General features: G+C 56.0%; 4 protein-coding genes across 4 annotated transcripts; 2 read left to right on the top strand and 2 right to left on the bottom strand.

Annotated features, from left to right (window-relative positions):
- Nucleotides 1-1,966: 1,966 nt before the first annotated feature.
- Nucleotides 1,967-3,087, bottom strand: HRG_09772 (uncharacterized protein; the record flags this gene model as incomplete). Its single annotated transcript, XM_044868243.1, has 3 exons — nucleotides 1,967-2,005; nucleotides 2,067-2,565; nucleotides 2,621-3,087. The coding sequence occupies 3 exons, from the start codon at nucleotides 3,085-3,087 to the stop codon at nucleotides 1,967-1,969; spliced, it is 1,005 nt and encodes a 334-aa protein (XP_044716824.1).
- A 2,587-nt stretch (nucleotides 3,088-5,674) lies between these two features.
- On the top strand, nucleotides 5,675-11,509 carry HRG_09771 (ATP-dependent DNA helicase PIF1; the record flags this gene model as incomplete). The annotated part of the gene is made up of 12 exons (XM_044868242.1): nucleotides 5,675-5,819; nucleotides 5,882-6,092; nucleotides 6,150-6,304; nucleotides 6,356-6,749; nucleotides 7,193-7,850; nucleotides 7,933-8,448; nucleotides 8,538-8,998; nucleotides 9,069-9,130; nucleotides 9,222-9,617; nucleotides 9,665-10,248; nucleotides 10,322-11,056; nucleotides 11,138-11,509. The coding sequence occupies 12 exons, from the start codon at nucleotides 5,675-5,677 to the stop codon at nucleotides 11,507-11,509; spliced, it is 4,689 nt and encodes a 1,562-aa protein (XP_044716823.1).
- Nucleotides 11,510-13,802: 2,293 nt separating this feature from the next.
- HRG_09770 (MULE transposase domain-containing protein) lies at nucleotides 13,803-14,457 on the bottom strand (the record flags this gene model as incomplete). Its single annotated transcript, XM_044868241.1, has 3 exons — nucleotides 13,803-13,812; nucleotides 13,873-14,142; nucleotides 14,198-14,457. 3 exons carry the CDS (start codon nucleotides 14,455-14,457, stop codon nucleotides 13,803-13,805), a joined length of 540 nt encoding a protein of 179 aa, XP_044716822.1.
- A 3,949-nt stretch (nucleotides 14,458-18,406) lies between these two features.
- HRG_09769 (transposon Tf2-1 polyprotein) lies at nucleotides 18,407-22,787 on the top strand (the record flags this gene model as incomplete). Its single annotated transcript, XM_044868240.1, has 13 exons — nucleotides 18,407-18,913; nucleotides 18,979-19,062; nucleotides 19,186-19,671; nucleotides 19,971-20,042; nucleotides 20,109-20,252; nucleotides 20,316-20,397; nucleotides 20,452-20,954; nucleotides 21,053-21,421; nucleotides 21,519-21,549; nucleotides 21,592-21,662; nucleotides 21,741-21,959; nucleotides 22,131-22,571; nucleotides 22,617-22,787. The coding sequence occupies 13 exons, from the start codon at nucleotides 18,407-18,409 to the stop codon at nucleotides 22,785-22,787; spliced, it is 3,180 nt and encodes a 1,059-aa protein (XP_044716821.1).
- Between the last annotated feature and the right edge of the window lie 68 nt (nucleotides 22,788-22,855).

The raw sequence follows: 22,855 nt of genomic DNA, 5'->3' as shown, positions 1-22,855 counted from the left end.
TGGCAGCGAATGCAACTATGCATCTTGTCGTCATTCAGGGCAGTATAGAACTCTCGCACAAGCGCCTGATCTTCCTTACTAAGGGCGGGCAAGTCAAGGTCACCTGTAAAGGCGGATCACTACTCTGATCAAACAGCCGCGCTTGAGGCTGTGTGCCTTGACGAGTATAACGGCCGCGGTGATGACCCTGTGACAATAATGAAGGAGTGGTAGGAAGCGATTCCTGTGGTATAGGAGTGCCTTGCACAACAGGAGCTGTAGAAGCAGTGTCTTGAATCGGCGTGCCCAGAACTACTGTTGGCAGGCCAAGGGTAGGAGGAAAGGGAAGGTCCTCAACAGGGCTTAGAGTAGATGGCCCCAGCGGAGGTATAGGCAGTTCCGGTGCAGGCGCCAGGCCACGGAATAAAACAGGCATGGCAGGAGGTCGTAGGTCAGTCACAGACGCAGGCGTTGGCGCAGTCCGCCTTGGAGGCGTCAGGTTAGCTAGCGAATCCGTCCTCTTCGTGGCTCTGCGTAGCGATGGTCTCGAGGCGATATTCCGCATCGCGGTAACGGCGGCTCGCGATTCGGTTGCCCGTTCTTTCGGTGTGCCCTACAGCTAGCACACTGTCCTGTAAACTTCGTAGGGTCCTTGACGCTTCGAAATTCGACTTCGGGCAGATCTTGCTTGCAGGTACGACAGTTGCGGACTGCCTCGGGCATATTGTTCTCCATCTGACCGTATATATCCACCTCTTTCCCACCGAGACTGCTAGATATTGCTCGGGCAGGGAGGCTTTGCGAGGACTTGCGTGGCTGCAGCAATACACACCCGCAGGTGGTGCCAGGGAATGTTGTAGCTAGGTCGGCCGCGGAGCTAAATTTGACCTAGAATCCGTTAGTAACCGATGGGTTCGATAGATTCGACCCACGATGGAAGTGGAAGCGTGTGCTTGGAAACTTGCATTGAAGAAAAGCTCGGAAACGGCTAGCTCGTTACCTAGTCAACGCTCAGGGTTTGCGGCATGGCCTTCATTTGGTGGCGTTGCCAACCGACCACTCCCCGCACGAGTTGAGTACAGGGGAGGCCAATTAGCCAATGAGAAGAGGTTTTATGCCTCTCTTTCTGACTGAATAAACGCCCTTCGGGCTGAACGAGGGGAAGGCTCGCCAGCCGCGGCTCGCGCAAAGAGGCCTTTCGGAACGAAAGTTGGCGATGGCGACAGGAGAAAGTCGGCGAGAGGAGAGAGTTGGTGACAGGAGATAGGAGACAGGGGAAGTGAGAGGAAGACAGGAAGAAGAGTGAGATAAGAGATATGAGATGGAGATCCGGCGAGAGACGTAGAGCATTATCGTGAGTGAAATCGAGACAGAGCGTCAGAGAGGCAGCCTAGGCCGCTGCAAGGAGATTTTGCTTTGCAAAGGCGCAAAGGGCGTGAGAGGCGGCAGGGGTGAAGAGAGTTGTGGGTGGGTAATGCATGTGTGGGCGAGTGGAAGGCTCTGAGGATTTACAGGTGCTATAAGTGGTGGATATAAACAGAATAAGGAGTATATTGGAGAAGTTTTGACTGGATTGTCTTTGTGAAAAGGAGAGCAAGAGGAGAATGAAATATCCCATTAGGGCCTGTCGCACTTGAGTTTGAGGATGATGAAACATGTTCCTTGTCATGTTGTGTTGTTTCGTTCGTTGCTTTACAGAATATTCTTGGGCGGATGTCGGGCGCGGTGCGGTCGGGAAGAGATTGACGCCGGAGGTCTGATAGGGCCAGAGGCGGATGTGGCTGGGTGATTGACTGGCTCGGTGTCCGTCTCTGAGTCTCCGGGTCTTCGTGGGACAGAAGGGAGGAAGTGTCGGATTTGGCGGGGCCTCGACTATCACAGGCCTCGACTATGGTGGAAATTTCTGGAGAAAGTCGCGGTCTCATGGTTGGGGTTTGGTCGGGATCGGGCAATGACCGCTTTGATGTCATCATAAGGATCGACTGACCTAGATGCAGGCGGCGTGGGAGGCGCCGCTTGGGGCGGCCTTGCGTTTTTGGTAGAGGTAAACCTGGCCAACGCATCGCTATAGTCCGAGGGTTGCCGACTGAGCCCTTGGGTGTCGTCGGCAGTAGCTGTGTCGCAGAAGCCTGGTTGGACATGGCCCTGTCAAGGAAAGTCCATGTATCGGGGACGACGATGAAGATATAGTCTTGCTCGAAGGCCGGGGCATGTGTCATGATCTGGTGATCGAGTAAGCCGGCGATTTTGCCCGTGCAGGTGAGGAGAGCGTTCGGCTGGAACTGGCTATCGTGCCTCTCGGTCATCTTCTTGCATAGGGAGGTCCAAGGATTGGCGTGAATGGGGAAGATGACGAAAAGTTGAAAGGGATGAAAGCCCTTGAAGGGTGTTTTGCCCGGAATCCCAGGACAGATAAAGGTCGAGAGCTGGACAAAGCCGCAACAGCTCAGCTGGGTGTCGTCAAGGGCCGCAGCCGAGTTTCCATGCAGAAGGTCGCGGCCGGAACCGATGACAGGTCCCGTGAAGGAGACAATGGGTTGTATCGCTGGGAAGGCATCCGCCGAGCCGAGGGTGCGAGGGATGACTCTGTGGCCATCGTCAGAGATGGTAGTGGTGACGGAGGCCTGGAGCATACACCTACGGCTGGTAGCTGTGGTCGCGGACGATGAGAGCCGGGATGGTGTATTCTGTAATGTTGTCATCCTCCGACTCGAAGCTATCACGTCGCTCGATTTCCCACGTCAGGGCAAAGGGATGAACACGGCCGACCATAAAGAACCACTGCTCGGTCCATTCCGAGGGGATTATCTGTTGGTTGTATATGGAAATATTAAGGCTCAAGAAGATGCAGGTCGATGGATTGTCAGGATCTGACCGGATTGCTGCATACTCTGGAGTCGACAGCCATGAGGGCGTTGGAAGGAAGACCCTCGCTAGGGTTTCTGCGTTGAGCCCTTTGACACGATGCTCATTCTGGTAGGCGAACCTAGACGGGCAGCCGGGCTGGACAAAGGCCATCATGGACATGTCGGCGCCAGCATTTTTCTGGCTGTCAAGAGGTTGCCGCGGGGAGGACGAGGTATCGACGTCGAGCTGGGAGGCCGACATCGTGAGAACATGGCAGATGTAGTCACCGTGGAAGTGTAAAGGAGGGGTTAGGCAGAGTAGAGGTAGGCATCCTATAAAGCAGGTTTTCTTGCTGCTCGAAAGAGGGCTCGCGGCTCGGGTCGGGGAGACTTGAGAGTCAATGAATGCTACCTAGGTGATAGATCAGAAGCGGGGGTATGCGGGAATGAGCTGGCGAGGTTCTCGAGCAGTCTCGACCATCTGGTTCTGTGGTCGTGAGTGAAGTAGGAGCCGGGGTTGGAAGTTGAGTAGGGGTGATGGCTATGTTGCGAGAAGTTGGAGGTCGGCGAACGGTAAGGTTAGTGGGTAAGACTGCGGAGAAAGAAAGTCCAGTAGTACCCTTCAGTGTCATCGTTGCATGGAGTAGATAGCAAAGGGGGCAATAACGAATGAGAGTGAAGGAAAGAAAGAGGTTATGGTAGTATTGCAGGACCTTTTGACGGTCGTCGGTAGTTGGATGGGCATTGCGTGCGGCTGAGCGAGGCGGGTGCCGACCGTGTCGAGTCTACTATTGGGACACGGTGAAGTCGGATATATGGGTCGACCTGAGGAGGAGGATGCGAGTTGGTCACGAGAACTTTCCAAGAGGGTTTGCAAGTCGAGACTCCGGTGGCTAGCGACTACAAGAGGACAGGCAGGGGGGTCCTGGCTATCGCTTTAGCATTAAGGCCGTTGATGCGACATTGGTGCTGGCGAGGGAGCAAATCTAGAAGGGTAGTCCGGCTGCATGAGGGACGTCATGGACATGTTATCGCCGGCAGCCTTGTGGCTGTTGCTCGACGAGGCGGATTGGCGGGTATTGATGGTGAACTGATGCGCAAGGTTGGTAGGATGGTGTTGGAAGGGCTGAAGAGTATGGTTTGAAGTGTGCGGCAGGCGGTTGTCGCGGCCATCTCCATGTGCCGGAGGTCGGCAGTGGGGATTCGCTGGAGTGCGCAAAAGAGAGCACGGCGATGGAAGGGTCGCTTTTGGCAAAGCCGGGGTAGCAGGTCGCACGTGGAGACCAGGCGAGGCCGGGACGGTGGACGCACATAGATAGGCATGGTAACGGGGGAATATAGAGGGGTAGTATTGCATCGCCTCGGTACCATAGGGAAGCATTTTATAGGGAAGCTATAAGGGAAGAAACGCCACGGCCATGAGGGAAGTGATGGTTAGGGAGCTTCCCATTCGGGAGAAGTAGCGTCGTCAACAAGCGAGACTGTCCAAGTGGAGGTGCTCCGGAGCCAAAGCTTTATAGCCTGTTGCCAATTTACGGCAGTCGACGTCGAGGAGGCAGCAGCATGGCGGACAGTCCTGCAGTGAAGTTAAGCGAGGCGGTTGCTCACCCTGAAGCCTGTTCGTTGTCAGTCGGGGATGGAGAAGAGGGTGAGAACGTGAGCGGGTCGGGTTCGGGGCTCGGAGATGGTGCGACAGGAGCCGGTGTAGATGTGGTGGCAGCTTCTGAGAGGGGCCGCAGAGCACGGGGGGAGAGCCTGGGACGGTTACGAAGATACGAATCACGGGCGAATGCGGCATCAACGTTCCGGCCGATTCAGCCTAGAAACCTGTGGTTGAAGACACCGCATGGAGACAGCACGCAGAAGCAATTGCGAGGTCGTTGCCGAGAAGACCGCCGCGAGGCGGTTTGCGGTCAAACAGAGCACGGAAGTTCCATAATATGGTTAGCAGCGGAAGTTCCGCGCAACATCAGTCACCGGGTCAGCTTCCGAGGCCCTGTTGCCTAGGGAACGTGGAGATATGGGGGTAGCGGACTCTGATCGTCCGCTCCCTCATCGGCACTTTCTGCCTCAGGAGGGAGATCCTGAAGATGAGGAGCAACGTGTTACGGCGGCGGCGGGCGATGTCCCGAGTGTTCATTCGAAGGAGGTACCGAAGCTTCGATCCATCCAGCCTAGGGAACCGGTATTCGACAACTTAAGAGAAAACGGGCAATTAGCAGCAGCGATTGCGTCTGGTTTGCCCAAGCGCCGTCGGGGACGGAGTTGGCGGGTAAAGGAGTACCAGGCCGCAGGGGTGTCTCCAACGCAGCAGGTACGGCGCAGCATCCGGGGCCGTCTCCTGTGGGGGTGGGCGACGCCGCGGCAGAGCCAGCGGACGCTTCGCTGAGCGGGCGGAGGCTGCAGCAAAGGGAGGTGGGCGGCTCATCGCGGGTGGCGGCTGGGGAGCCCGTGCAGTTTGATCGGCAGCAAGAACGAGGAGAGTGCTGGAAAGGGCAAGGACTGAGGTCAAGGTTCGGCGTGGAAAACGTTCGCCAGCACGGCCCGGTGCCTGTCCAGTGCAAAGGGCCGGATGGCGTGTCAGGGATGCGCACGTAGTCGGGCAGTCGTCGCCAAAGCTGCCGCATCCGACGGCTTGCGAAGAAGCGAATCAGCCACGGAGAGAAGAAATCATGGATCGGAGGCGGCCCCGGAGGCGGCCCCGGAGGCGGGAGAAGAGAAAACGTCTTCCTGGTCCGGACGAGCGCCCGAGAAAACAGATTCGGAGTGGAATCGGAAGGCAGAGGAGTCGGGAGCTGCGGGCCGAAGACCTGGCGAGTGTGCTGCGTTTTTTGGAGGAAGACTTCGCCATGAAGGAGAGGCTGTCTAACGATCAGACGTGGTGTACGCCAATACCGCACGACAGGAAGGTGTCGACGGTGCGGGATTTTTATCAGGCGTTCCACGATGCGAGCACGTTGCCGATACGGACCTGCATGATGTGCTACCGCAAGCGTACGAGAAAAGAGCTGAGGGAGATCAGATGGGATCAATGGCTGTCAAGCTGCGTGCCAGAGGGCGGCCGCTCACCATTTTCATGCCGGAGCTGCTTTCCGAAGGCGAGCCCGTGTCGGTGTGTGCGGAGTGTGCCCGATGCCTGGCGCGCGGGAGTCTGTCGCCGGCGGTCCATCTTCACACTCGCCTTGGCTGTGAGCACATGTTCCCTGACGAGCTCAAGGGACTCACGCTGGTCGAAGAGAAGCTCGTCTCGCTCAACTCCTGCTATGGGTTTGTCACGAGATATAGCATTCCGGGCGGGCAGAGGCAGGCCGTGAGGTATCCGAGGCACGTCAAGGGCCACATCACAGTGTTTCCCAACAACGTGCAGGAGCTGGCGACCAAGGTGCTCCCGCACCCCCTCTTTTGCAAGCACTGGACGAGATCCACGTTTCGTGGCAGGGCGTGGAGAAGCCGGCACCGAGCGACCTGTCGAGTCTCTTGTCGGTGAGGCGGCGGGTCGTCGAGAGGGCTCTTGTTTGGCTGAAGAGGAGCAACCCCCCACTACGCCGAGATCGAGATCGACGTGGCGGAGATGGAGAGTTGGGGAGACCCGATAGACGGGGTGCCGGCCTTGGTGTATGATCGCATGGAGCGGAACGAGCCGTCCGCATGGGAGAAAACGCGGACGGCGCACGTTGTGCCGCCCACGGAGCGCGCCATGGACGACGAGGGGTCGGTGGAGATCGAGGAACTCTTCGCTCTGCTCAACCAAAGGCAGGAAACGGGAGGCGAGGCTGAAGGGCACGGGCCCAACGAAGAAGGCGCGGGTCGTGATGGAGTTGGTGCTAGCCCCGATCAGAACGTTCGACCAATCAACGAGGTGACGTCTTCCGGCATGTTTGGGCTGGACGGACCGCCAGACGTGGCGGATGTCGAGAAGCTGCGGTTTGCCTGTGACGCTGTTGGCGCAGGTGCCGACGACGGCCGCGCGGGCCCGAGAACGTGGGTCGGATCCTCGGTGGGGTCGAGGGCGTGGCGACGATGGCAGTGAGCCATACATTCGAGTCTCGCGGGGATGAGTTTGCCGACTCCTTTGAGACGTCCTTCTTCGCCAGAACGTTCCCGACCCTGTTCCCATTTGGCGTTGGGGACCAAGGCTGGCCGAAGAGGCCATAGCCGAGGCGGGAAGGCCCTACCAACTTGCGAGGCACCGGTAGAGCTGCTGAGGCAGGGGCGGCAGCGGGAGACATCGTATCCTCCCGAAGCTTGAACCTCCGGATTTGGGCCGACATCGTGCTCCGGCGCCATGGTGGCCGGTTTGCGTTGCACCACATATTTGCATTTCTCGTCTTCAACATGGGGGTGCGGTCGAGGAACCGCCGCGTCAGCATGCTGAGTGTGGCGAGGAAGGACTTCGGCAAGGTCGAGCGCGTTGCCCGCTCGATGACCGCGCAAAGGTTAGCGGCGGCGAGGGTCGAGTTGGAGAGCTCGGGCAAGACGACCGATGAGGGCGTGAAGGAGCTTCTCAGGAGCCTCTCGCTGTACGGCCACCGGCAACCCATGTCGAGAGAGGTTCGGCTCAATATGCGGCGGAAAATCCAGTCGCTCATCGTTGGCTACGGCGTTCCGGCCATCTGGTTCACCATCAACCCAAACGACATTACGAACCCGGTGAAGCTGCGACTGGCGGCATATCGGACACGCGATCCCGGCGCGGCCGAGGAGTTCCTAGAAGGCCTTGGGAGTGCGTACAAGCGGACAAGGCTGGCCATGTCCGATCCGATGAGCGCCGCCGTATTCTTCCACCGGGAGATGAAGCTGTTCTTCGATCATTACGTGAAGGTCGGAGAAGAGTCGGTATTCGGGCGCATCGGCAAGTACTATGGCGCTGTGGAGACCAACGAACGAGGGGCGCTTCATGTTCACGGCTTGCTCTGGTTGCACGGAAACGCGCATCTCAGCTCGATGCTTGCCGACATCCACGGGGAGGATCAGGCGGCGTATCGCGAGCGAATCATACGATACGTCGATAGTGTCTTCTCCGAGGTAAGAATAGCTAAGACGTGTCACTGAGAACCTGAATTGCTCGTCCGATGGACAAACGGGGCCAGGCTGACGTGCAAGATAGGATCTGGATCAGGAAGGGTTCTGCGCCGTGCAAGCGGAGCGATCTGTGACGTCCGATATTTCCTCCCTGCTGGACAACACCGAGCAGTTTTCGGCCGCATTTGACGAGGAGGCCAACTTCTGTGCCGGCGCTACACAGGTTCACACGCATAGCCCGACCTGTGTCAAGTATTCCTTGGGCAAAGGAGCGCGGAAAGGGAATCCATGCCGGTTTAAGTCTCCATGGAGGTTGGTCGACAAGACCGCCATCACGGCAGACGGGGTGTTGCAGATCCGGAGGACTCACAGCATGGTCAATCGATGGAACAAGGCTATCGCTGTTGGGCTCCGGCACAACCACGACATTTCCTTCATTGCGACGCAGCGCAAGACCATGGCCCTTATGTATTATGTCACGAACTACGCGACGAAGGTGGAGGACCCGGTGTGGAAGCGTGTGGCGGCCGCGGCCGATCTCCTGGCCGCCTCAACGGGTGACGGCACGGCCAACGGAGGACAGGACGACGGTGGAGGTGCTGTTGGCGATGACGCCGCCAAGGGAACAGGACGCGACAGTTCTTGATGAGGGTGGCGAATCGTGTGTTCACGGAGCGTCCGCTATCTCAGGTCGAGGTCGTCGCTCATCTTCTTGGATATCCGGCCGAGTTCACCAACAGCAGCGCCTGGGCGTACCTGAACACATCTCTGCTGTACTGGGAAGTCTTTCGACGGTGGCCGTATCTCCGACGAGCAAGTGGCGCGGCGGCCATAGATGATACTCTGGATGAGTCGGTCGTTGTCGAAGAAGCAGGCCTGAGGATCTCCCACGTTGAGGCGTACCAGCACCGGGGAGAGCTCCTGCGAGGGCTATGCTTATACGACTACATATCGCTCGTTAGACTAAAACGCACCAGTAAGGATGAGAGCTGTGCGGCCTGGGGGGAGGTGCCCTTCGAGGATGGATGGGCGCCAGGGAGACGCTGGGTCCAGGTGCTCAGGCGGCCGGGCAAGCATGCTACCGTCTGCCTCGATGGCTACCTGAGCAAGGACTTCGGCCACAACGACGACGAGGAGTCGTGCCACCGGAGGTGTGTATAGCAACCGCCCTGCCGGCAGGCATCATCAGAGTGGCTAACCTCCCCCCCCTCCCCCTTAAAGGGCAGCCGTGCAGCATCTTGCGCTATTTGTGCCGTGGGAGTCCTTTCTGTGCGAAGAAACAGGTGAGATCAATAGCATCTGGGAGCGGGCGCGAGACGCTGGCCCCGAGAATATCATGTCTCGTCGACAACGTGCAGCTGCTTCGACGATCAGCCGAAGACGCAAAGCGCGACGCCAAGCAATGGGCGGCCTCATCCGGCGATGGCGATTCCACGGTCGCCCACGTCGAGGAGGGCGAGACAGGCGAGGCGGGCGCAGAATTTGCAGCGACGTATCGGTCCAACAACATCGGAGACGCAACGCGCCTGATCGACGTCGTCCGAGGCGCAGTGGGCACGAATCAGGTGACGGCCAAGTCGCCGGAGCTCATGGCAATGATGCGGCAGCTCTGTCGATTCCAGCAATCGGCGCTCTGCTCAACGGCCGAGCTCGAGGCCATCGCGATTCCCGAACAAGGGTTGAGGTGCATAAGCATGCCAGGGCGGGTATTTTCCGGGGCCGCACTACCGCCGCAGGATCAGGTCAAGGCTATCAAGTCGCAGCAGATAAGTGCGTCGAGGAAAGGGAGAGAATGATCCAAGGCGTACAAACCACAGTCGCAGTCCGGGAAAGCGATCGCCGAGCTGCGTTGCGGAGGGTGATGACCGGCTTCGGGGAGGACGACGTCGAAATGACGACAGCCGACTCCGACGAGACGGCTAGCGACGCAGAAGCGGGAATGCGCGTCCAGTTTGGCCCATCGACCTCCTTCTTCGCGGCGGGCAAGGAGTTGTCAACACGGCTAACGCTGAACAAGAGGCAGTCGATCGCTTTCCTAATAATATGCCGCCAGCTCGATTTGATGCGACAAACGAATAGGGCGATGCCGGCCAGCTCTGCCAGCTCGTCGGCGGCGAGGGGGCACCGGCAAGTCGCGGATCATTGGGGCACTCGTCGAGCTGTTCAGTGGGAAGAGCCTTTCGAATCGTCTGCTGATCACGGCGACGTCAGGACTGCGGCGGCGCAGATCAACGGCATCACGATCCACTCCGCCTGCGGGTTCACTAAAGACCAAGGGGCGGGCGGCGCGAACACAGCCAAGGACCTTGACGGGGTGCGGCTGACAAAACGGGCGGAGCGGTTCATCCACGGCCAGTCTCGGATGGACTGGCAGGAGAAGGACGTGCTTGTCATCGACGAGGTGAGCATGCTCGGAGCGCGGACGCTGCACGCCATAAACGAGCGACTCTGTCGGCTTCGCGGATCGCAGAAAGATTTCGGGGATCCCCATCGTCCTCTTCTGCGGAGACTTTCAGCAGTTCCGGCCGGTCCAAGAGAGGTCGATCGTCCTGCCGAGCGCGGCCATCTCGTGGGACGTAGACAACTCGTTCAAGGCCGAGCAGCGGCACCAGCACGACAAAGCGCACGCGCTGTGGAAGAGATTCACGACGGTCGTCATGTTGAACGAGCAAATGCGCGCCGCCGGGGATCCGGAATTGGGGCTGCTGAAGCGGATCCGGCAGGGTGTGCAGGACCGCACGGATCTGGACCTCCTCAACTCAAGGTGCTACCGCGAGGGCAGGCGGATCCCTTGGGAGACTGGCATCACCGTGGTGACGCCGCTGAACAGGAATCGGTGGAACCTAAACATGGAGGCAAGCTTGGCGTTCCGGGTCCAGCAGCGGTCGACGATGCGCATCTTCATCTCCGAGCACAAGTGGAAGGAGGGCCTGCCGACCGAGGAAGAAGCGATCATGATACTCAATCAAGGCGACGATAGCGCGATCCCCGTGCCGGCCGTCTTCATGTTCGTGGCCGGGATGCCGGTCGTCGTGAACCACAACACCCATCAGGGGCTGAAGCTGGTGAACGGCGCCGGCTACTCGGCGGTGGAGGTCATTGTCGACAAGGCGTCCCCAGGGCATCGAATCTCGTCCGACATGACGATCCACTTCGGGCCGCCGGCGGGGATATTACTGGAATCGGCGACGACAAAGGACCTCCACTTCGTCGGGATGCCGCCGGGCACGATCTTGTTAACGCCGATGAGCGTCAGGATACACTGCCAACGAAAGCGGCCGTGGCAGCAGAACGACGTCAGCCGGAAGGGATTGCCGTGCGCAGCAGCCTTCGCCTGCACGGACTACAAGGTGCAGGGCAGAACGCTAGAGCGCGTGGCCCTGGAGCTGCGGGGGACACGGACGACGAAAGTCGATGGAAGGGCCGTGCCCTCGCAATGCGACCCGTACAGCTTATATGTGCAGCTATCGCGCTGTCGAACGCTAGACGGCATCACGCTCGTGTCCAAGGTGCGGGAGAGACTTGGTGGGGAGCCGAGTCCCGAAGAGATGACCGCCGCGCAGGCCAGGCTGGAGGTGCTAAGCGAGAGGACTGTCGAGGAAGCTTTGCGTCGGTCGGATGGCGACGCTGAAGAGTCAAGGAGAGTTGTCAGGGTGAGGTGACGAGGGGGAGAAGACGGAGGAGCGCGCCGGCGGGCAAGAAGACAAGGGCACTGGGCAGCAGCGATCAACGAGGGGCGACTTTTAGACTTGAAGGAAGAACCCGCTAGAAAGGCATGAACGAAAAGGGCAAAGACAAAAGACGCAAGTTTTAGACACAATAAGAAAACCGGCGGACGAAAGGAAAAAGGTTGGCATTGGCATTGGCATTGGCAAGGGGGTAAACAGGAGTATAAACGGGGGGGAAACAGGGCAAGGCATGAGAGGGGCAAGAGAAGGCGGCAGCGACCAATGATGAGGGAGGGACGGAAGGGTCGGCGACCAATCACACGGGATCTTTTATTCCGAAAGAGGAAATAAATCAGCCAATCAGAGGCGGAGGATGTGGGGGTGAAGCAGTCTGGGGCCTTTTTTCCCCGCGCGCTAATGAAGTCCTTTCGTTCCTCAAGGCATAAACCTGTGGAGCCGCCTTCTCTATCTGAGGTTCCGTTGACGACCACGAACGAGTTCTTGAATTGGAGAAACAAGCACCTACAACCAGCACTTATCACAGACGAGTACGAGCGATATTGTAAGTCTGAACGGGTTTATGGGTTCACAAGCGCCCTCGCATGGTGGCTGGAGGAAACACAGCAAAAAAACTACCCATACCTGAGCAAAATGGCGGTGGATATACTGTCAATTCCCGCAATGTCTGCTGAGCCCGAAAGACTCTTCTCTGGGGCAAAAATAACCATCACAGACCGTCGAAATCGACTTGGGAGTGATGTAATTCAGGCATTGGAGTGCTTGAAGTCATGGTTTGGGATACAGGATTTTCAGGGTGACGATATTTCAGCAACGACGGTTGAATAATGAGGGTCACGTGGGATATACGGGATATATTGTTTTACTGGCAATATATTGGGTCACTGGCAATACAATACAATATGGACCAATGCCATATTGCGCAATACAATACGCACCTCTTGACAATACAATAATATTGCGAGGGGTCCATATTGCCAATATACGTATTGTTTATATTATTAGCAACACTGGTGAGGAAGGATCAGTCCGACGCGGCGGAGGGCGAGGCACGTAAGGAACGAATTTGTGACCGGCCTGCCTGCTAGATTTGTATGGTGCCGTGTCCCTCTGATCCCCTAGCTGCTGGAAATGCTCCGTAGCCGTCTCGTGAGACTGTGCCGGCGGCTGTGCCCACATGAAGCCGTCGTGATGTGCCTGTGACGAGGAGGCGGTTCTTGCCACTGTGACGGCGCCGGCGCCTGTACGTATACAGGCACAATTGGTGTAGGCGGTGGCATCACATAGTATCCCTGTGACGGCGGCGCCGGCTGTGGAAGTGAGGGCATCGTCGTTTGGTATCCCTGTGACACCAGCGGCACCTGTGGAAGTGAGGGCACCTGTGATAACAGCACCGGCGTTGCTGCTGCTTGTGACTTGATGAAATCACCGATCTGCTGGGCAAGATCGTCAACCCGGCTGCTCACGGAAGCAAGTGTATTCGACCTCTTGTTCATGATAGTGGTGCCTGTGCCCTTCCTCTTCTTCTTTGCGTCTCTGGTGGCCGTGATACGAGCTCTGGGTTGGCTCTATGCTCCTCTTGCTCCCAAGCACTAAGGATCCGGCCCGTAGATGCCTCTAGTGGAGGATACCTCGCGTCTACTGTTTCCACGCCGGCGAGGCTGGACAACGTCAGGATCGGCTTCGTGGTCTGCATCGATATATTGCTGTTGTTCAGGCTGCTAGTAAATTAGTATAGTACTTATGGCTGGAGCAAGATACTTACAGTCACGCCGTAAACCCGCCAGTGGTTATCAATAAGATGCAATGGTATAAGGGCGGCCGCGTCAGCCTGGATCAAATCGCGGATTGTATGCCGGCAGGGCAGCCCCCATTGCATCGTGAAAGCACCCGTACAAATCGTAGGCATGCCTCGATTATCGGCAAGCTCAGCCCGGCTAGCCTAACTTGCCTGAAGATCTGTTTCATCGGCTGCCAGCCAATTTTTCGGTGCAGTGACTTCATAATCGTCTGCTTGGCCCATTCAACTCTAGCTCTTGCAAACTCGGATTGAAGCTTCTCGCGATGCTTCTTTTGCCGATGGGTAACGAGCCCTCTGATGTGCTCTTGTAGCTGATGGAGGTCAATGAAGCGGTTGCGTAATCGTGACTTCAACTCGTGATGTGTGCTCTCCACACGGGAAGTTACCGTAATGTTATAATTTCGGTACTGTTGGATAGCGTAGGTGGAAAACTGGGCACGCCATGGCCAGTAGGTTGTACGGAGGTAATTAACGAGAGCTATAAGAGGAGCTATTTAGTAAAAGGTTAGAGTAGGAGGGTAGTTAGGGCTAGGGTTACCTGGCTGATCCGAAAACTCTATACAGAGTAGATCCCACTGATCTCTGCACTCCCCAGTTTCCATCGTCATCTTCACGATCATCTTGTTGCTCAACGCACTGATCTGCCAGTTGTGAGGCATGTTGAATCTGGTAATCAGTGGCACGGTCGATAGGTCGGTCCTCGTCAATGGCATTATCTGCCTGTATAGGGTCGTCGAGAGCGGCTGCTGCAGCGAAGCGAGTCTCTTGTTCTGGCCTATCTCCGCCAATCTCGGTGCCATCGAGGATCCTTCCACTTCTTCTTGATGTGAAGGATCACGTTCTTCATCATATGCCAAACGCACACTTGTTGTTGCGTTGATGGGAAGATAGAGTCAAGGGCGTTCTTCAGGGCGGTATCAAAGTCGGTAATCACAACGCCCGGGTCCGGAATATCAGCCTGCCGACCAGCCTCACGCAACTGTGAGAGGATCCATTGGAACGCGCCTTCGTCTTCCTTGGCAGTGAGGCCAAAGCCTACACTGAAGCTCTTGTGTAGCCCTGTTGTGCCAATGATCTGTAGAAGCGGCATGTTAAAGCGGTTGACCTTATACGTATTATCCATGATAAGGAGCTCGGGGTTACGCTTCCAGTCAGCAATACAGTCATCGTATGTCCAGAAAAACCTCCAAACCTTCCCATTAGGGCCACGGTCAACTGCATAGTAGCTGATTTCCCCCTTTGCTTTAGCATCTTTGAGTACATTGAGGAAGGCTTGTGTAGATGTAGAGGCGCCGTAACGGAAGGCACGAAGTTGCAGCTGGATGAAGTGTATATCAGAATCGGTAATAAGGAGCTCAGGATATTCCTGTCGGATAGCATCCACGATATCCCTGCTCTTGTTATTGACGTTCTTGCTAAGCCCCTCGACGAGGCTATGAAGACGCTCGATCAGGGATGGACATCTTACGAACGGGAATCGAATCGATAGATTCATTCGATGCCAAGTCTTACGAATATCGAATCGAATTTCTTGGCGTTCGATTCGATGTCGAATCTGCCACGGCCCCGTTCGATTCGCATCGAATCGAACGCGGGGTGCCTCGTTCGACGTTCGACAGCATCGAATCGAACGTGGCGTTTTTCGTTCGACAGACGAATCGAACTGGGGTACATTTTAGTGCCCATCGAATCGAACGGCCCCCAGGCGTTCGACCGAATTCGATCGATTCGATCGAATGAGTGACGCGATTCGCGAAATTCACCGCGGAGAACCTTTACGCGCGTCTTCTTAGACGCGTTAGTCAGCTCCTGTTGGTGCCTGACGCGACCAAGCGTGATTTGACCTCTTATCGACCAAACCAGGTTAAGGCGCTAAGACATGTTGGTATGTACAGCTAAACCCCCCACAACTACGTGACAGAATTAGTATCTTGCAACTCCAGCAAACATGCTCTGCGGAAACCCATTGATGGCTTTCTATAAAATCACAACGAAGCTCTAGAGTGCAGGGCCACCATAAGTTCCATGGCGACGTTGCATATGTGCGATATGTTGGACCGAAATCTCAGTCATTAGGTGGGATTGATCCCATAGCGCCAGAGATAAGATAAAATTTCGACTCTCTCACCAGGGTATAGGGTAGGTCTATCCAGGCACCTGGTTCCATCGATCGGGTTTACCATACCGTTTGCCCATCCTCTCTCTATTTCGACGCCTGAAACAAGAAACCGGCCCATTTAGAGAATCTCTCCCGCATACCAGCACCTCAATTACAGTACCACAGCTAGAATATATTTTGACCTTCGAATCTCATTTGTACAACTTTAACCGTGTCCTACAGGTCCTCCCAATTTTTTTTGGGAAATATTCATCGCCTTTTGTCACTGTAACTTCTGCCCAAACCAAACCAGCCTCTAAGCCGATGTACAAGCGACTTCAGAACACCCCCTCAGTTGCATTCAAAGCTCTGTCGACCTCAAACGAGCTCACGGCCGATTCAGAGATGAGACGAGAATGGCACGAGAAAGGACAGCCAAATGAAACGACTCGTCACACGCCACGATGATCTGTGCATTACGACACAAGCCAATGGGGGCATTGGAAACCCTGATGAACAGGGGATATGCCAGACAAGGTTGCCGGGGGCTCATTGCGCCTCCTATTTGATTGGCTGCAAGCACGGGCGGAGATGCCGTGCCTGACGCCTCGGAAGCCAGTCAAGCATCAACGCCGGAGGCCAGGGACATCTTCGCGGCAGCCACGGTCCATCGTCGTTTTGTATGGGTGACGGAAGCTCCTTTCACTCGTCCAGACCACTTTAGCCAATGCAACGGAGATTGCGGCCCGACGGGTTGTCTTCTCTTCTTTCTTTTTCCCCCTTCCCGCGTCTACACGCGCGTGGGACGCGTTTATGCCTGCTTCGCCGAGCTTCGCTGCCACGATAGCGGCATGAGTTGAGCGCCGGCGGAGCCTCGATGGCTTCTACCTTCATCTGTCGGCGCGCTCGCTCAATTCGCACAATCAGACTCGTCAACAGCCACCACTACAGAAGCAGACCGATCGACTGGTGGAAGATCAACCGGAGCCGATATCCGCGACTGTCTCTGATGGCAGTAGACATGCTTACGATTCCATCGACGTCCGCGGAAAGCGAGAGGACGTTTAGCAGTGCAGGACGTATGACGGCACCATTGAGAAGCCGGCTGTGAAGGGAGATCGTAGCGATGGCTCAATGCATTCGATCGTGGAGTAAAGCTGGGATCTACACGCCTTCACTGCCGCTGCTTAGCCTCAACGAGGATCAGTGGATTGACGCTCTTGCGTCGCTGAAGGGGCGGAGTGACACTTAATCAGCTTGTAAAGACAGCAATTGACCGTGCTTTTGATGTCTCATCTGCTGCAGCCATGATGTCTTTGCACCCCTTGGCACTTGAGTCGAGGGATGTAGGAGTCCTCGTGATGGTGACAAAGACATGTCGGTGCAACGCACGTTTGGTACCCCACTCTCTGCTAAGTCCTACGTTCGATCGAATTCGATACGAATTCGATCGAACCTTGGCATTCGATAGGTATCGAATCTACGGAACACGCGTTCGATTCGAGTCGAATCAAACGGGCAAGAAATTTCACGCGTTCGATTCGATGCGAATCTACTGGGACCACGTTCGATTCGAGGTCGAATCGAAGGGGCAACAATTTTCACGCATTCGATTCGATGCGAATCGGCTGGTGCCATGTTCGATTCGATGCGAATCTGCAGAGGCCCTGTTCGATTCGAACGCCAAGTCTTGGCGTTCGATTCGATAGATTCGTAAGATGTCCGTCCCTGCGCTCGATGCCGAATTTGCGTTGGCTTCGTTGACGGACGATGGGGTTAGCAATTGGCTCAAATAGAGGTTCGTGGTTATGAGAGCCGTGCTTGATGGTGACTTTGAATGCATTGCAACGTCGGTAGAAGCGGATGTAACAGCGAAAGTCACATCCCGACTTCTTGGATGACGTCTTGTATATACTGTAACGGGCTGAGCCCGTGAGGGTCTCGGCTCCGCTCTCGACAAGACCCACCGGAGCTCCGCTTATAAGCTCGTGCCATCTTCGAGAGCTTTCCTTTCTTTTCTTTTCTTCTTCTTTTCTCCTTAGCTTTAGGATACTCGTCGCAGTCGCTCAGCTAGTTGTCAACACACTCAGTTGAGACCGTTACATTATCCTAAAGCTCCGCTTTCATCGTTAAAGCCTTTGATCACAATCAATTGGCAGCGCTGTTCAGTTCCCTTTGTGGGTACGCGGAGTGGCAGTAGCTTGGGCAATCCTGTGTGGAACGCCCGCGACGAAAGTGCGTGTGTGTACGGCGCCAAAGCCAGCTTGGCTCGCGTCGCGTAGCTCTCATCTCCCGAGCAAAGGACGTGGAGCGTCAATCTGCTCTCCGTACGGCGTGCGGTTGAGCGAGAAGTACGTGATTGCTGCTTGGCTCCCAGTGTGGACGGCAGCAGCTGGACTAGAAGCCCTGTGCAGAACGTCCAGCCGTGTAGGAAGGAGCCTTCGAGGCGTTGATAGCGTTCGACCGTTGTCGAGATATCCCTTCCGTATCAGACTTGCTGTGTGATCAAGTCGCCCTCAGTCCTGAGAGACGAGGAGAAAATCTTCAGTCATGGAGGCAATCGATTCCCAGCAAGGTTCTTTTGAGCCTCAATCGATGATGCAAGCCCTGGCTGCAGTGATGGACAAACTAGAAAGTGTGTGTGCAAGCCAAGAGGCCGAACGCGAAGAGATGCGATCGCAGATCCGAATCCTCCAAACAGCCGTCTCAACTCCGACTCCGGCAAATGAACCAGTCGCTCCTATCGAACCGATGTCCGACAACACGCCTCAATCGATCGAGACATCCGAAAGAATCCCATCAAAGAGGGTAAAACCAACCTTGCCTGATCCGCCGAAATTCGATGGAACCAGGAAAACTTCCGTCCCTGGTTCTTAGAGATGAAAGCGAAATTGGCTGTGGACCGACAGGCATTCGACAATAAAGAAGCACTCTTCGCCTATGTGTACTCCCGGTTGGCGGAACAGCCCAGAACATGGCCGCTGCTTATTACGAACAGGGCGGTATCGATGGTGCTCGCTCCCCAGATCTGTTTCTCGACTACTTGAACCGTCGGTACGGGGACCCGAACGCAAAGGCACGAGCACTGGATCGACTTCGATCGTTGAAGCAGAAGCCTGATGAGAGTTTCGCCAGTTTCTTCCCAAAGTTCGAGAAAGAGCTTGCCGATAGTGGCGGTGGCGAGTGGGCCGACGTGGTGCAAATCAATTACTTGGAAGGAGCAATTAATAATAGGCTCAAGTCGAGTCTCGTCAGTGCCGTCAGTCTCCCGAAGGATTTCAACAGCTACGCCGAGCTACTCTTGACGATTGGCTCGCGCCTAGATAGCCTCAATTTCCACCAACGACAACAAGGCCGCGAGCAGAGGTCAAGAAAGGAGTATGGTCGTTTATCCGAACCGCTCGAGTCCCGACAAAAGCCCCCGTCACCCGGATCGCCAACCACGTCGTCCCCGTCCGATGATCAGATGGATTGGGAACCCGTGAAAGCAAATCGGTTGATAAACGGCAGGAGGCCCCGGAGGAAAAGCAATTTGTTCCGTTGGAGGAGCGCAAATGTTACGAGTGCGGGAAGCTTGGCCATCTTGCGGCCAAGTGTCCCGGGAAGGAGCGGCGGCAGCAGAGAGTCAAGGTCCGTGTCGAAGAGAAGACAAGAAGCTCGAGCAAAGCACCAAGAGCCCGCGGAGAGTTCTAGCGGGGATACCTCCGATGACCATTCGGAAAACGAGTAGCTCCTGACGAAAATCGCCGTCAGGAGCGCGCAAAGGCTGAGGCGGAATGGGCAACTCAGAAGGACGAGATGGACTGTGAAGGCCTCTACGTAAATTTCGGTATCAATCGAGAGTATTTCACCACGGCCTTCGTTGACTGTGGTTGCCTGTGTTATGGGACCATCAGTGAGCGCCTTGCCCGCAAGCTTCACCTGCCGCGTATTCCGATTAAACCTCGAGCGTTGGAGCAGGTCAACACATTCTCACCCGAGGCCATCTGTGCCGTGACCTACTTCGACTTCGATATCGACGGGTACCAGAAGAAAAGAGCTTTTTTCTACGTTGTGCGAGACCAGACCGATCCTGTGATTCTGGGCAAGAAGTGGTTGAACCAGGAGGATGTCACCTTGCGATTATCGCAGAACCTCTTGCATATCGGGACGCACGACCATTGGGTGAAAGGCCGAGACCCGAAGGAGGAGGAACGGTGCAACATACGAGGACAGGCGGCGTTCGTGTTCGCCGGAATGGTTCGCCGAGCAAGAAAGTTCAAGCATCGAGACGATGGAGTGCGGATCTTCGCCGCAAGCCTGAAAGACATTGAGAAGGCATTGACTCCGAGGAAGAAGTCAGACCCGAGAGAAGCTGCCCCGTCACTACCACGAGTACCTATCCGTCTTCGACCGCGACCAAGCGGACCAACACCCACCGCGTCGTCCGGGGTGTGATCACAAGATTCAGTTAGAGAGGTCCTGATGACAAGGAGAAAGAACCGCCGTGGGGACCATTGTACGGCATGTCACGAGAAGAGCTCATTGTTCTGCGAAAGACTCTCACTGAGCTACTCGACAAGGGTTTCATTCGAGCAAGTAGTTCTCCAGCGTCAGCACCAGTTTTGTTCGTGAGGAAGCCCGGTGGTGGTCTGCGCTTTTGCGTGGACTATCGAGGATTGAATGCGATCACCAAGAAAGACCGATATCCCTTGCCGTTGATCGAGGAAACTTTGCGGTCGCTGTCCAAGGCCAAGTGGCTCACCAAACTTGACGTTATCGCAGCATTTCACAAGATTCGCGTCGAGGAGGAGACGAGTGGAAGACAGCATTCAGAACACGTTACGGACTCTACGAATGGCTTGTCACGCCATTCGGGTTGACGGTGCTCCGCAACGTTTCAGCGTTACATAAACCACACGTTGCGAGATTTCCTCGACGAGTTCTGTTCCGCTTACATTGACGACATCTTGATCTACTCGAGCGGTTCGCTCGCAGATCATCGCAACAAAGTCAGGCAGGTCCTTGCTCGACTGCGAGATGCAGGCCTGCAGATTGATATCGACAAGTGTGACTTTGAGGCAAAGAGTGTCAAGTACCTGGGCTTCATCGTCGAAGCCGGGAAAGGTATCCGCGTGGACCCGGAGAAGGTGCAGGCAATTCAGCAGTGGCAGCGACCCCGTTCTGTCAAAGGCGTCAGAAGCTTTCTGGGGTTTGCCAACTATTACCGGCAATTCATTCCCAGATTCTCCAACATCGCCGCGCCTCTAACGGCGTTAACAAAGAAGGATGCGGTGTTTGCGTGGTCGAAGGAGTGCGACAAGGCCTTCGAGGAGTTGAAGGCTCTTCTGACCAGTGCGCCGGTCCTTGCGCAATGGGATCCGGATAGAGAGACGATTGTGGAGACGGATTCATCCGGTTATGTCACAGGAGGGGCGCTCTCGCAAAAGGGCGATGACGGCATCATGCGGCCTGTGGCCTTCTTCTCAAAGAAAAACGCACCGGCGGAGTGCAACTACCCAATCCACGATAAAGAGCTGCTGGCGATCATTCGCTGCCTTGAGCATTGGGACGCCGAATTGAGAGTGTGAAGTCCTTTACCGTTTTGACGGATCATCTCAACCTCCGTTACTTCACCAAGAAGCAGCAACTGAGTGAACGTCAGGCGCGATGGGCTGAGACGCTATCGCGGTACAGCTTCACCATCAAGCATCGACCGGGCAAAGAAGCCGTCGTACCGGACACGCTGTCTCGACGAGAACAGGACATGCCGCACAGCGCCGAAGATGATCGGTTGCAAGGACGACGTGTTCAGCTGCTGCAACGTAACAAGGGTGGCCTGGTGACAAAAGTCAAGAGCGGTTATGTCACCAAGGGCGACACGGATCAACCCGATGACGCAACAACTGACCAAGACGACTCAATCGAAAACCCTTTCTCGGACCCGGAACTGCAGAAGTTATGGGACGAAGGTGTCAGGCACAATCGTCATTGGCTCATCCGAAAGGCCGTACAGCAAGGCGAGAGGCGTCTGCCGTCGCATTGGGGACTGCCCGTGATGCTCTCGGAATGCTCGATTGACGATGGACAGCGGCTCTGCTGGCGAGCGAATTTGGGTGCCGAACCACGAACCCCTGCGCACGCGGCTTATGCAGGAGACGCATGACTCAACGCTTGCAGGACACCCCGGACGGGACATGCTGAAGTCCTTGTTGAGCCGCAAGTTTTATTGGCCAGGCCTCGATTCAGACGTGCGTCAATTTGTGAGAAATTGTGATGTGTGTGGCCGAAGCAACATTTGGCGAGAGAAGCGTCGCGGTTTATTGAAGCCGCTACCTATTCCAGACAGGATCTGGTCGGAGCTGTCAATTGACTTTGTGACAGACCTGCCACCAACCAAGTCGAACGGTTCGACCAACCTTATGGTCGTGACGGACAGACTGTCCAAAAGTGTCGTTCTTGAGTCATTGAAGGACATCACGGCCGAGACGACGGCCAGAGCATTGCTACGGAACGTGGTGCAACACCATGGCGTGCCGCGCGCGATCGTCACTGACCGTGGCACGCAATTCACCAGTAGACTATGGCAGAGGCTCTGCGAGCTGCTACGCGTGAAGCAAAGATTGTCTACGGCGTGGCATCCCGAGACTGACGGTGCAACAGAAAGGGCGAATCAGGAAGTCGAGAGATATCTGAGGATCTTTGCTGCTTATGCTCAGGATAACTGGGAAGAGCTGTTGCCAGCGGCCATGATGGCCATCAACAATCACAACTCGACGTCGACAGGCCTGAGCCCGTTCTTTATCACGCATGGGTATCATGTTGACCCGATACAAGTCAAGGAGAAGTTACGGACGGACGGAAGGTCCCCAGTGACCAGGGCTGAAAGCATTGTGCAACGATTTCGAGAGGCAACGGAATGGGCCCAGGCGGCAATTGCGTCAGCGCAAGAGCAGCAAGAGAAGAACGCCAATTCGCGAAGACAGCCGTCAGACCAGTTCAAGCCTGGAGACAAGGTATGGCTGCGACTTCGCAACATCCGATCCAATCGGCCATCCAAGAAGCTCGATTGGCTGTCGGCCAAGTACACCGTCCTGGAGACCATTGGGTCACACGCGTGCAGGCTGGACACGCCTCCGGGAATACACAACGTGTTCCACGTGTCGCTCTTACGCTTAGCAGCGGACGATCCGCTACCGTCACAGACGTCGGATGACTACCGCCCACCGGCCATTTTGACGGACGATGGCGAGCTGTGGGAAGTGGAAGAGATTCTGGACAGGAAGAAAGTCGGGAGAGAGTGGAAAGTGTTGGTGAAATGGGTCGGATGGATAGGTCCGACGTGGAGCCAGTCAAGTACGTCGCAGACACAATAGCACTGGCTAGGTATGAAGAAGTTCATGGGAAAGTTGGATCGAAACCACCCCAATCGAAACGATCGAAA

This window comes from Hirsutella rhossiliensis (genome assembly GCF_020360975.1).
Source record: "Hirsutella rhossiliensis strain HR02 chromosome Unknown scaffold00013, whole genome shotgun sequence".
In the NCBI taxonomy this organism is placed as follows: domain Eukaryota; kingdom Fungi; phylum Ascomycota; class Sordariomycetes; order Hypocreales; family Ophiocordycipitaceae; genus Hirsutella; species Hirsutella rhossiliensis.
Note: the sequence above shows the minus strand (reverse complement) of the source record. Positions and strands in the feature narration are given on the sequence as shown.